This window comes from Staurois parvus, unplaced genomic scaffold (genome assembly GCF_062004578.1).
Source record: "Staurois parvus isolate SC_StPar_1 unplaced genomic scaffold, SC_StPar_1.0 ptg000604l, whole genome shotgun sequence".
NCBI classification, from domain to species: domain Eukaryota; kingdom Metazoa; phylum Chordata; class Amphibia; order Anura; family Ranidae; genus Staurois; species Staurois parvus.
Genome location: NW_028318400.1, coordinates 5,224,869 through 5,238,460, shown reverse-complemented (window position 1 = coordinate 5,238,460; position 13,592 = coordinate 5,224,869). Strand labels below are relative to the sequence as shown.

Sequence of the window (13,592 nt, the reverse complement as noted above, 5' to 3'; positions counted from 1 at the left end):
ACAAGCAAGCACACCTGGAGTTACACGCAAGCACACCGGGGGGGGGGGGAGTTACACGCGAGCACACCTGGCCGGGGGGAGTTACACGCGAGCACACCTGGCCGGGGGGAGTTACACGCGAGCACACCTGGCCGGGGGGGGTTAAACACGCGAGCACACCTGGCCGGGGGGGGGTTACACGCGAGCACACCTGGCCGGGGGGGGGTTACACGCGAGCACACCTGGCCGGGGGGGTTACACGCGAGCACACCTGGCCGGGGGGGTTACACGCGAGCACACCTGGCCGGGGGGGGGTTACACGCGAGCACACCTGGCCGGGGGGGGTTACACGCGAGCAAACCTGGCCGAGGAGGTTACACGCGAGAACACCTGGCCGGGGAGGTTACACACGAGCACACATGGCCGGGGGGGAGTTACACGCGAGCACACCTGCCGGGGGGATTACACGCGAGCACACCTGGCCGGGGGGGTTACACGCGAGCACACCTGGGGTTACACGCGAGCAAACCTGGCCGGGGGGAGTTACACGCGAGCACACCTGGCCGGGGGGGTTACACGCGAGCACACCTGGCCGGGGGGGTTACACGCGAGCACACCTGGCCGGGGGGTTACACGCGAGCACACCTGGCCGGGGGGGTTTAAACGCGAGCACACCTGGCCGGGGGGGTTTAAACGCGAGCACACCTGGCCGGGGGGGGGGGGGTTACACACGCGCACAGCTGGCCGGGGTGGGGGGGTTACACGCGCGCACACCTGGCCGGGGTGGGGGGGTTACACACGCGCACACCTGGCCGGGGGGGGTGGTTTACACACACGCACACCTGGCCGGGGGGGTGGTTTACACACACGCACACCTGGCCGGGGGGTGGTTTACACACACGCGCACACCTGGCTGGGGTTTATACACATTCACACCTGGCCGGGGGGTTTAAACACGCGCACACCTGGCCGGGGGGGTTACGCACGTGCACACCTGGCCGGGGGGGGTTACGCACGCGCACACCTGGCCGGGGGGGGGGGGGGTTACGCACGCGCACACCTGGCCGGGGGGGGTTGCGCACACCTGGCCGGGGGGGGGGGGTTACGCACGCGCACACCTGGCCGGGGGGGGGGGGGGGTTACGCACGCGCACACCTGGCCGGGGGGGGGGGGGGGGGGTTACGCACGCGCACACCTGGCCGGGGGGGGTTACGCACGCGCACACCTGGCCGGGGGGGTTACGCACGCGCACACCTGGCCGGGGGGGGGTTACGCACGCGCACACCTGGCCGGGGGGGGGTTACGCACGCGCACACCTGGCCGGGGGGGGGGTTACGCACGCGCACACCTGGCCGGGGGGGGGGTTACGCACGCGCACACCTGGCCGGGGGGGGGGGTTACGCACGCGCACACCTGGCCGGGGTTACGCACGCGCACACCTGGCCGGGGGGGGGGGGGGTTACGCACGCGCACACCTGGCCGGGGGGGGTTACGCACGTGCACACCTGGCCGGGGGGGGGGGGGTTTACGCACGCGCACACCTGGCCGGGGGGGGTTACGCACGCGCACACCTGGCCGGGGGGGGGTTACGCACGCGCACACCTGGCCGGGGGGGGGGGGGGGGTTACGCACGCGCACACCTGGCCGGGGGGGGGGGTTACGCACGCGCACACCTGGCCGGGGGGGGTTACGCACGCGCACACCTGGCCGGGGGGGGGTTACGCACGCGCACACCTGGCCGGGGGGGGGGGGGTACGCACGCGCACACCTGGCCGGGGGGGGGTGTACGCACGCGCACACCTGGCCGGGGGGGGGGTGTACGCACGCGCACACCTGGCCGGGGGGGGGGTGTACGCACGCGCACACCTGGCCGGGGGGGGGGGGTGTACGCACGCGCACACCTGGCCGGGGGGGGGGGGTTACACACGCGCACACCTGGCCGGGGGGGGGGGGTTACACACGCGCACACCTGGCCGGGGGGGGGGGTTACACACGCGCACACCTGGCCGGGGGGGGGGGGTTACACACGCGCACACCTGGCCGGGGGGGGGGGTTACACACGCGCACACCTGGCCGGGGGGGGGGGGGGGGTTACACACGCGCACACCTGGCCGGGGGGGGGGGGGGGTTACACACGCGCACACCTGGCCGGGGGGGGGGGGGGGGTTACACACGCGCACACCTGGCCGGGGGGGGGGGTTACACACGCGCACACCTGGCCGGGGGGGGGGGTTACACACGCGCACACCTGGCCGGGGGGGGGTTACACACGCGCACACCTGGCCGGGGGGGGGGGGGGGTTACACACGCGCACACCTGGCCGGGGGGGTTACACACGCGCACACCTGGCCGGGGGGGGGGTTACACACGCGCACACCTGGCCGGGGGGGGGGTTACACACGCGCACACCTGGCCGGGGGGGGGGGGGGGTTACACACGCGCACACCTGGCCGGGGGGGGGGGGGGGGGGGGTTACACACGCGCACACCTGGCCGGGGGGGGGGGGTTGCGCACACCTGGCCGGGGGGGGGGGTTACACACGCGCACACCTGGCCGGGGGGGGGGGGGGGTTACACACGCGCACACCTGGCCGGGGGGGGGGGGGTTACACACGCGCACACCTGGCCGGGGGGGGGGGGTTACACACGCGCACACCTGGCCGGGGGGGGGGGTTACACACGCGCACACCTGGCCGGGGGGGGGTTACACACGCGCACACCTGGCCGGGGGGGGGGGGGGTTACACACGCGCACACCTGGCCGGGGGGGGGGGTTACACACGCGCACACCTGGCCGGGGGGGGGGTTACACACGCGCACACCTGGCCGGGGGGGGTTACACACGCGCACACCTGGGCCGGGGGGGGGGGGGGTTACACACGCGCACACCTGGCCGGGGGGGTTACACACGCGCACACCTGGCCGGGGGGGGGGGGGTTACACACGCGCACACCTGGCCGGGGGGGGGTTACACACGCGCACACCTGGCCGGGGGGGGGGGGGGTTACACACGCGCACACCTGGCCGGGGGGGTTACACACGCGCACACCTGGCCGGGGGGGGGGGGGGGTTACACACGCGCACACCTGGCGGGGGGGGGGTTACACACGCGCACACCTGGCCGGGGGGGGGGGGGGTTACATACGCGCACACTGGCCGGGGGGGGGGGGGGGTTACACACGCGCACACCTGGCCGGGGGGGGGGGGGTTGCGCACACCTGGCCGGGGGGGGGTTACACACGCGCACACCTGGCCGGGGGGGGGGTTACACACGCGCACACCTGGCCGGGGGGGGGGGTTACACACGCGCACACCTGGCCGGGGGGGGGTTACACACGCGCACACCTGGCCGGGGGGGGGGGGGTTGCGCACACCTGGCCGGGGGGGGGGTTACACACGCGCACACCTGGCCGGGGGGGGTTACACACGCGCACACCTGGCCGGGGGGGGGGGTTACACACGCGCACACCTGGCCGGGGGGGGGTTACACACGCGCACACCTGGCCGGGGGGGGGTTACACACGCGCACACCTGGCCGGGGGGGGGTTACACACGCGCACACCTGGCCGGGGGGGGGGTTACACACGCGCACACCTGGCCGGGGGGGGGGGTTACACACGCGCACACCTGGCCGGGGGGGGGGTTACACACGCGCACACCTGGCCGGGGGGGGGGGTTACACACGCGCACACCTGGCCGGGGGGGGGGTTACACACGCGCACACCTGGCCGGGGGGGGGTTACACACGCGCACACCTGGCCGGGGGGGGGGTTACACACGCGCACACCTGGCCGGGGGGGGGGGTTACACACGCGCACACCTGGCCGGGGGGGGGGTTACACACGCGCACACCTGGCCGGGGGGGGGGGTTACACACGCGCACACCTGGCCGGGGGGGGGTTACACACGCGCACACCTGGCCGGGGGGGGGGTTACACACGCGCACACCTGGCGGGGGGGGTTTACACACGCGCACACCTGGCGGGGGGGGTTACACACGCGCACACCTGGCGGGGGGGGTTACACACGCGCACACCTGGCGGGGGGGTTACACACGCGCACACCTGGCGGGGGGGTTACACACGCGCACACCTGGCGGGGGGGGTTACACACGCGCACACCTGGCGGGGGGGTTACACACGCGCACACCTGGCGGGGGGGTTACACACGCGCACACCTGGCGGGGGGGTTACACACGCGCACACCTGGCGGGGGGGTTACACACGCGCACACCTGGCGGGGGGGGTTACACACGCGCACACCTGGCGGGGGGGGTTACACACGCGCACACCTGGCGGGGGGGGTTACACACGCGCACACCTGGCCGGGGGGGGTTACACACGCGCACACCTGGCCGGGGGGGGGGGGGTTACACACGCGCACACCTGGGCCGGGGGGGGGGGTTACACACGCGCACACCTGGCCGGGGGGGGGGGGGGTTACACACGCGCACACCTGGCCGGGGGGGGGGGGTTACACACGCGCACACCTGGCCGGGGGGGGGGGTTACACACGCGCACACCTGGCCGGGGGGGGTTTACACACGCGCACACACCTGGCCGGGGGGGTTACACACGCGCACACCTGGCCGGGGGGGGGGTTACACACGCGCACACCTGGCCGGGGGGGGGTTACACAGGCGCACACCTGGCCGGGGGGGGTTACACACGCGCACACCTGGCCGGGGGGGGGTTACACACGCGCACACCTGGCCGGGGGGGGGTTACACACGCGCACACCTGGCCGGGGGGGGGGTTACACACGCGCACACCTGGCCGGGGGGGGGGTTACACACGCGCACACCTGGCCGGGGGGGGGTTACACACGCGCACACCTGGCCGGGGGGGGGGGTTACACACGCGCACACCTGGCCGGGGGGGGGGGTTACACACGCGCACACCTGGCCGGGGGGGGGGGTTACACACGCGCACACCTGGCCGGGGGGGGGGGTTACACACGCGCACACCTGGCCGGGGGGGGGGGTTACACACGCGCACACCTGGCCGGGGGGGGGGGTTACACACGCGCACACCTGGCCGGGGGGGGGTTACACACGCGCACACCTGGCCGGGGGGGGGGTTACACACGCGCACACCTGGCCGGGGGGGGGTTACACACGCGCACACCTGGCCGGGGGGGGGGGTTACACACGCGCACACCTGGCCGGGGGGGGGGGGTTACACACGCGCACACTGGCCGGGGGGGGGGTTACACACGCGCACACCTGGCGGGGGGGGTTTACACACGCGCACACCTGGCGGGGGGGTTACACACGCGCACACCTGGCGGGGGGGGTTACACACGCGCACACCTGGCGGGGGGGTTACACACGCGCACACCTGGCGGGGGGGGTTACACACGCGCACACCTGGCGGGGGGGGTTACACACGCGCACACCTGGCGGGGGGGGTTACACACGCGCACACCTGGCGGGGGGGGTTACACACGCGCACACCTGGCGGGGGGGGTTACACACGCGCACACCTGGCGGGGGGGTTACACACGCGCACACCTGGCCGGGGGGGGTTACACACGCGCACACCTGGCCGGGGGGGGGTTACACACGCGCACACCTGGCCGGGGGGGGGGGGTTACACACGCGCACACCTGGCCGGGGGGGGGGGTTACACACGCGCACACCTGGCCGGGGGGGGGGGTTACACACGCGCACACCTGGCCGGGGGGGGGGGGGGGGTTACACACGCGCACACCTGGCCGGGGGGGTTACACACGCGCACACCTGGCCGGGGGGGGTTACACACGCGCACACACCTGGCCGGGGGGGGTTACACACGCGCACACCTGGCCGGGGGGGGGTTACACACGCGCACACCTGGCCGGGGGGGGGGTTACACACGCGCACACCTGGCCGGGGGGGGGTTACACAGGCGCACACCTGGCCGGGGGGGGTTACACAGGCGCACACCTGGCCGGGGGGGGGTTACACAGGCGCACACCTGGCCGGGGGGGGGTTACACAGGCGCACACCTGGCCGGGGGGGGTTACACAGGCGCACACCTGGCCGGGGGGGGGGGTTACACACGCGCACACCTGGCCGGGGGGGGGTTACACACGCGCACACCTGGCCGGGGGGGGGGGTTACACACGCGCACACCTGGCCGGGGGGGGGGGTTACACACGCGCACACCTGGCCGGGGGGGGGGGTTACACACGCGCACACCTGGCCGGGGGGGGGGGTTACACACGCGCACACCTGGCCGGGGGGGGGGGTTACACACGCGCACACCTGGCCGGGGGGGGGGTTACACACGCGCACACCTGGCCGGGGGGGGGGGGTTACACACGCGCACACCTGGCCGGGGGGGGGGGTTACACACGCGCACACCTGGCCGGGGGGGGGGGTTACACACGCGCACACCTGGCCGGGGGGGGGGGTTACACACGCGCACACCTGGCCGGGGGGGGGTTACACACGCGCACACCTGGCCGGGGGGGGGTTACACACGCGCACACCTGGCCGGGGGGGGGGGGGTTACACACGCGCACACCTGGCGGGGGGGGTTACACACGCGCACACCTGGCGGGGGGGGTTACACACGCGCACACCTGGCGGGGGGGGGTTACACACGCGCACACCTGGCGGGGGGGGTTACACACGCGCACACCTGGCGGGGGGGGTTACACACGCGCACACCTGGCGGGGGGTACACACGCGCACACCTGGCGGGGGGGGGGTTACACACGCGCACACCTGGCGGGGGGGGTTACACACGCGCACACCTGGCGGGGGGGGTTACACACACGCACACCTGGCGGGGGGGGTTACACACGCGCACACCTGGCGGGGGGGGTTACACACGCGCACACCTGGCGGGGGGGGTTACACACGCGCACACCTGGCGGGGGGGGTTACACACCTGGCGGGGGGGGGTTACACACGCGCACACCTGGCGGGGGGGGGTTACACACGCGCACACCTGGCGGGGGGGTTACACACCTGGCGGGGGGGGGTTACAGACGCGCACACCTGGCGGGGGGGGTTACACACGCGCACACTGGCAGGGGGGGGTTACACACGCGCACACCTGGCAGGGGGGGGGTTACACACGCGCACACCTGGGGGGGGGGGTTACACACGCGCACACCTGGGGGGGGGGGGGTTACACACGCGCACACCTGGCTGAGGCCCTCCCCCCGAGAACACACAGTAGTGGACGAGGCTGAGCTCAGCAATACACACCAACTTTATCCTTGCCATACATATGACCAGCCACCTGATGCGAGAGAGGGACGCAGCCATTGAGTAACTTGTCGTTCCTGTGCAGTTCCTTGTCCCCAGGGGGGCGCTGTCGGGGGTCCGGGGGCTCGGCGCCCCTGTGCTGGTGCTGGGTTGCCATCCTGCAGCAGAGGGGGGGATGATGAGATGATGTGCGCCCAGGTGACAGGAGCAGCGTAACCTCCCTCACCGTCCGCTCCTCATCCTCCCCACCCCCAGCATGCCGACACTCATTGCCCCTTCCCCCGGCTCACACACACGCGGCCGCCGACAGCACGACTGGGCGCAGCTGACAGCCTCCGAGCCTCCTGCGTCACCGCGTTACTTTTCTGGAAGCCTGGGTCCCGCCCCCTTCTCGCCTGCCGACGTCACGGGAGTGCTTTCGCACACAGTAGAAAAGCCTCTCTCCCCGTTCAGAGCTCCAACGGGGGGGCGTGTTCTTGGGCAATACGTCGCTGAGTAGGCGTGTCCGCCATGCAAATCACAGCACTGGGCTTGGCAGTGTTTGCTGAGGAGGTGTCACCGCTGTGTGTGATGGAGGGGAGGGGGAGCTGCCTTGGTGAGCCGTGTACAGCTCAGGTGTGGGGATGGACTGTGAATGGACTGCTTACGTCACTCTATACAGGAGGGATCCGGGTACCTGACATGCTCAGCACATGGCCACTCACCCCTGGCCTCTATAACTGCACCTCATTCTGTGTATGGGGTCACCGACCTGCCTGCAGGAATGTAAACATAGGAGGAAGTTCTGGGGAGCACAGCCCTCCCCCACCATATAACCAGACTACATTTGTGTCATCTATGTAGTATAACGAATAAAGTTTGTTGTACCTGTCGTGGGCTCACATGGCGCCAGCCTCTGGAATTGGTTGGTGGTGGAGCAGCGGCTTGTAGGCCTTCAGGAGGCGGAGCTGCAATTTTGCATGGAGTTAACAACCCTGCAAATGCTTGGCTCGCTACTTCAGCGCGATCCCACTGACTTCAATGGGCGGGTTTAAAGTGATGCTAAACGCACGCTGCTGATGCCCATTATCCCTTCCCCTTCTGTGTGTGGATGATGGCGCTGTCATTATATTAATACAGAATAAAGTACCTAATCAATATACAGCTATCACATGACCCGGCTCTTTCCCAGCATGTCTGCAGGGAAACAGTGGCAGGTGGAGCTTCTAGCCCTCTGCTGCTGGTCACATGTTCAGAATAAAAAAAACAGCCTTTGGGATACGGAGTAAAAATAAATCATTATTATCAATAAGCTATTGTAAACTGTCATACAAATATATATTGAAATAAAATCTGTATTATTTTTGGCAATAACGGTGTGGGAGGATTTCTGCCAGTCATAGGCTGTGTTACGCCCCTCCAGCCTGTGTGTTAGTATAACAGGGAGGTGAAGCCTCTGTCAATCAAGATGTAGTATACCAACACCATTAGCTGGTTAGAGAGCATGGAGGAGGAGGAAGGGGATGTCATTTACCACTGCCGAAATATAAAACACAATTTAGGGCTCTATCATATGGATGTACCAATCCAAACACACATGCAAAGAGCCATCTTCAACCATCCAGGACACACGCACATGATCAGATTGCTAAGCGTTCATCTTAGGCATGAGGAGTGAGACCAGAAACCTCTGCCGAAATATAAAACACACAATTCGGACTCTATCACATGGATGTACCAATCCATACACCCATGCAAAGGGCTATCTTCACCCATCCAGGACACATAGGCCTTCCATTCACACTGTGTATATGCCCACATTTGGGACTGTATAGTCACATGGACTGCTCAGATGTGATAGGGAGCAGGGGCGGACTGACAACTCATGGGGCCCCCGGGCAATAGGGGATCATGGGGCCCCTGTGTCCTTGCCCAAACTCAAAAAAGCCTATGAAAAAGCTACCAGGGGCATCTCATGGGGCCCCCTACTGACCCCGGGCCCTCGGGCAGTGCCAGAGTTTCCAAATGGTCAGTCCGCCCTGATACAGAGGAAATGCTCAGCACAGAAACACACTGGGAACTGAGCATGTGCAGTAGCTGCCAACACTGCTCTGCAAATTCCCCAACTGCACTGGGGACATGGACAGAAGAGGGAGATAGAGAACAGCAGGATCAACCAGGTATTTTGTGAAATACAGAAAACGAATCCTATAGTAGATAAGTGAGTATGACTTAAGATAATTACATGTACATAAATGCTCAGATTGCTAAGCGTTCATCTTAGGCATGAGGAGTGAGACCAGAAACCTCTGCCGAAATATAAAACACACATTCAGGATACCTGTTCAGATATAGGACAGGCAGCCAGCTGCACAAACTTGCACTGGACTCCATGAACATCCTGGAGAGTATATCAATGCAGGTCCAATGCATGGATCAGAACACAATGTGTCTGATTGGTACCCCCTGTAAATGAGCCCTTAGTACTTATCCTGAGATCAGTCATCCATAGCTATAGGTTTATAGCTCATGTATATTAGAAAATCCCCTAAAAACTGACAGTTCATTGCCTATTGGTAGTGCCAGCGGACAATTCCACTTCTTGTGTTTGTAACTTGGATACCTAACTCTATGACAACAAACTGTCCCTGGATATTATTTTTTATTTTGGCAGTTTTCAATGTCATATTACATTGTGTCTCCTGAATTAATTTAACACACTTAAATCACGGTTATATCGCAATAAAGATGCAGCTGGCTTGTAGGGCGTTTTACATTGACTTTATAATAACGCTTTTTCCACGATCTGACTAGGATTGAGATAATGGTGATAGTTCCAGCCTGCCTATCATCATTGTTCTGTTACATACAGTAAGGTCCATATATATTTGGACACAGGCACAATTTTAGTTTTTTTCAGATATTTACCAAAACATAGTCAAGCTATACTTATATAATGGATAGGGGCTGAAAGTGCACACTCTCAGGTTTAATTTGAGGGTATGTACATCCAAATTGGAGGAAGGGGGTTAGGAATTACAGCTCTTAAGAGAAGCCACCCCCCCTTTTTTCAAGGGACCAAAAGTAATTGGACAATTGAATAAAAAGCTGTTTCATGGCCAGGTGTGGGCTACTCCTTCGTTATTTCTTTTAGATTGTAAGCTCCAAGGATCAGGGCCCTCCTAACCCTCTTGTATTGAACTGTATTGTTGCTGTATTGAATCTCGTTATATTGTAAAGCGCTGAGAAAACTCTTGGTGGTATATAAATCCTGTATAATAATAATATTTCTTTATCAATTAAGCAGGTAAAAGGTCTGGAGTTGATTCTAAGTGCGGTATTTGCATTTGGAATCTATTGCTGTAAACCTACATCAAGTTGATTGGACGGCGCTTCACAGTACAGATGGACATTGATCCAAAACACACTGCAAAAGCAACCCAGAAGCTTTTGAAGGAAAAGAAGTGGAATATTCCGCAATGGCTGAGTCAATCACCTGATCTCAACCCAACTGAGCATGAATTTCACTTGCTGAAGGCAAAACTAAAGGCGGAAAGAACCACAAACAAACAACTGAAGACTGCTGCAGTTAGAGCCTGGCAAAGCATCAGAAAGGAGGAAACCCAGTCTTTGGTAATGTCCATGGGTTCCAGACTTCAGGCAGTCATTGCCAGTAAAGGATTCTCAACAAAATATTAAAAATGAACATTTTATTTATGATTATATTCAATTGTCCAATTACTTTTGTTCCCTTGATAAAGGGGGGATGGCTACTCTTAAGAGCTATATTTCTTAAACCCTTCCTCCAATTTGGATGTTCATACCCTCAAATTAAACCTGAGAGTGTGCACTTTCAGCCCATATCCATTATATAACTATAGCTTGAATATGTTTTGGTAAATACCTGAAAACATCTAAAATTGTGCCTGTGTCCAAATATATATGGACATAACTGTACGTTTCTTAGTGATACAAACATTTGTTCCTTCTACCACCAAGCACATAAACTGTACCCAGTGTTTAGTAAAAGCCAGTTAGCCTCCATATACATTTTAGTTCTAGGAGGACTACAGGATAAGTGGATCTTTCTATATTCAAATAGGGAAGGATCCTACAAACTCCATAGCATTAGTGTAGCCTGGACCCCAGTTTCAAGGCTGAAATGCTAACCTTTAAAGATAGTCAGTCATGGGCAGATCTCAGTGAAAGACGTTGACAGATTCCCCAGTAGATGTTGAAATCTCAACACTGCCGAACCAGATGGTGTTTGCTACTGACAGTATGGCTATGTGAAATAAAAGTTTACAGATTGAGAGCTGTCACATTAGGTTGTCTTCTACACAAAGAGTTTTCAAATAGAATACATGTATTTCCCTCTCTCTCATTTCCTATTTCAGGAAGTTAGAAGTGTTCACATTACCCTGATGTTTTATGATCAATAGACTTCACAGGTGATGACCAAATTTTGCTACTTTGTTTTAATTGAAAGTTATAATAGCTGTGAGTGGCTGTAATTTGTATTTAAATCCTTGTGCAATTCTGAATTGTGTCCTGCTAATTTTTCTTTTGATGGACTTAAAGCGTAATTAAACCTATCGATATAACAGTTTCAAAAAATAGTTACATTCCCAGGAATGTAACTGTCACGTTTGCTTGTGCTCTCAACCAAACTGTCAAACCATCAAATGACTGGTGTCATAACTGATCACATGTGCAGCACCATGGCAGTTGCAGATCAAACTGATGCTAAGAAAGCAGCTTCCTTGTCTGAAAATGATAGGAAGGTTTAGTTCCACTTTCAGTTGTTCTAGTCGTTCTAGAATCAGAAATCATCTTTCATTGCTCTAATGCAGTGGTCTCCAAAAAGTGGCCTGGGGACTGGATGTGGCCCTTTGCTTGCCTTTATCAGGTGCTTGGGGCACTATTCCACCCACTAATACAAGACTGATATTCCTTCTAATAACACCAGCAATGTATAATTACTGTTACTGATTCCAACAATAGGGCACTATTCCTACAACTGACACAAATGATGGGGACCTATTCCTACAACTGACACCAATGATGGGTCACTATTCCTCCCACTGACACAAATGTTATGGAACGCTTCTTCCCACTGACACCAATGATGAGGCACTATTCCTACCACAGACACCAATGTTATGGAACTCTTCTTCCCACTGACACCAATGATGGGGCACTATTCCTACCACTGACACCAATGTTATGGAACTCTTCTTCCCACTGACACCAATGATGGGGCACTATTCCTACCACTCACACCAATGTTATTGAACTATTCCTTTCACTGACACCAATGGTACGGAACTATTCTTCCCACTGACACCAATGATGGGGCCCTGTTCCTTTCCCTGATCCCAATGATGGGGCACTATTTTTCCCCTACTACCAACAACGGATCACTATTGCTCCCACCAATACCAATGATGAGGCATTGTTTATTCCCATTGACATCGGGGCATTTTCTACTCACACTGACCACAATCCGGCCCCCTCAAAGTTTGAAGGACAGTACACCGGCCCTTTGTTTAGAAAGTTTGGAGACCCCTGCTTTAATGCACCCTATCTCAACCATGGTGCTGCTGTCAAAATGAATGTCCTAGGGGGGGATTTCTCCATCCATCTTGTTTGTGTGGATGGAGGAATCTATTAGTTTTTTCATTCAGCCTGAACGAAAACAAAGCTAACCATGTGCAGCGCTACCACTACAGGGGCCCCTTGATAATTCTTGCCCTGACTTTGCAAACCTGTCAAGACCTCTGACACTCTGGGTTCAGACATGTTTCAACAGTATAGAATAATAATGCAAGAGACACAATTCTTTAGTAACACCTCAATATTAGACTTGTTCAAAAGAATAGACCACAGGAATAATGGGTTTAAGATACACAACCCCAGTTAACATATAAAACAGAGCACTGGTAAAATAGAAATAATCATTTAGCAATGCTTACCAAATTATACAGTCATGAAGAGTAAGATTTAACTATTAAACTGCAACACCAGAGGTAAGAGGGGGAAGAAAAGGCTTGCTGACTTATCAGCTCCCCCAAGGCCACCGGCACCACATTGGTGGATGCAGAGACTTACAAGCCGACCTCAATGCACTGTTTAATTGGCCAACTATGTGGCAAATGAGGTTTAATGTTGATGTAAGGTGATGCACTTGGGGGCTAAGAATATGCATGCATCCTACATACTAGGGGGGAGTACAACTGGGGGAATCAATGGTGGAGAAGGATCTGGGAGTTCTGGTAGATCACAAGCTTAATAATGGCATGCAATGCCAAGCTGCGGTTTCTAAAGCGAGCAAAATCCTCTCTTGTATTAAAAGAGGTATAGACTCCAGAGAGAGAGATATCATATTACCCCAGTACAAATAGTAATACCTCATCTGGAATATACAGTTCAGTT

The 13,592-nt window shown here is 60.2% G+C and overlaps 1 protein-coding gene across 1 annotated transcript in view; it reads right to left on the bottom strand.

Moving 5' to 3' along the window:
* Nucleotides 1-7,648, bottom strand: part of IPMK (inositol polyphosphate multikinase) — a 94,279-nt gene extending 86,631 nt beyond the window's left edge. The window contains exon 1 of the mRNA XM_089692796.1: nucleotides 7,179-7,648. Within this exon, the coding sequence (XP_089548922.1) occupies nucleotides 7,179-7,335 (157 nt within the window). The 5' untranslated portion in view covers nucleotides 7,336-7,648. The remainder of the gene's footprint in view (nucleotides 1-7,178) is intronic.
* Between the last annotated feature and the right edge of the window lie 5,944 nt (nucleotides 7,649-13,592).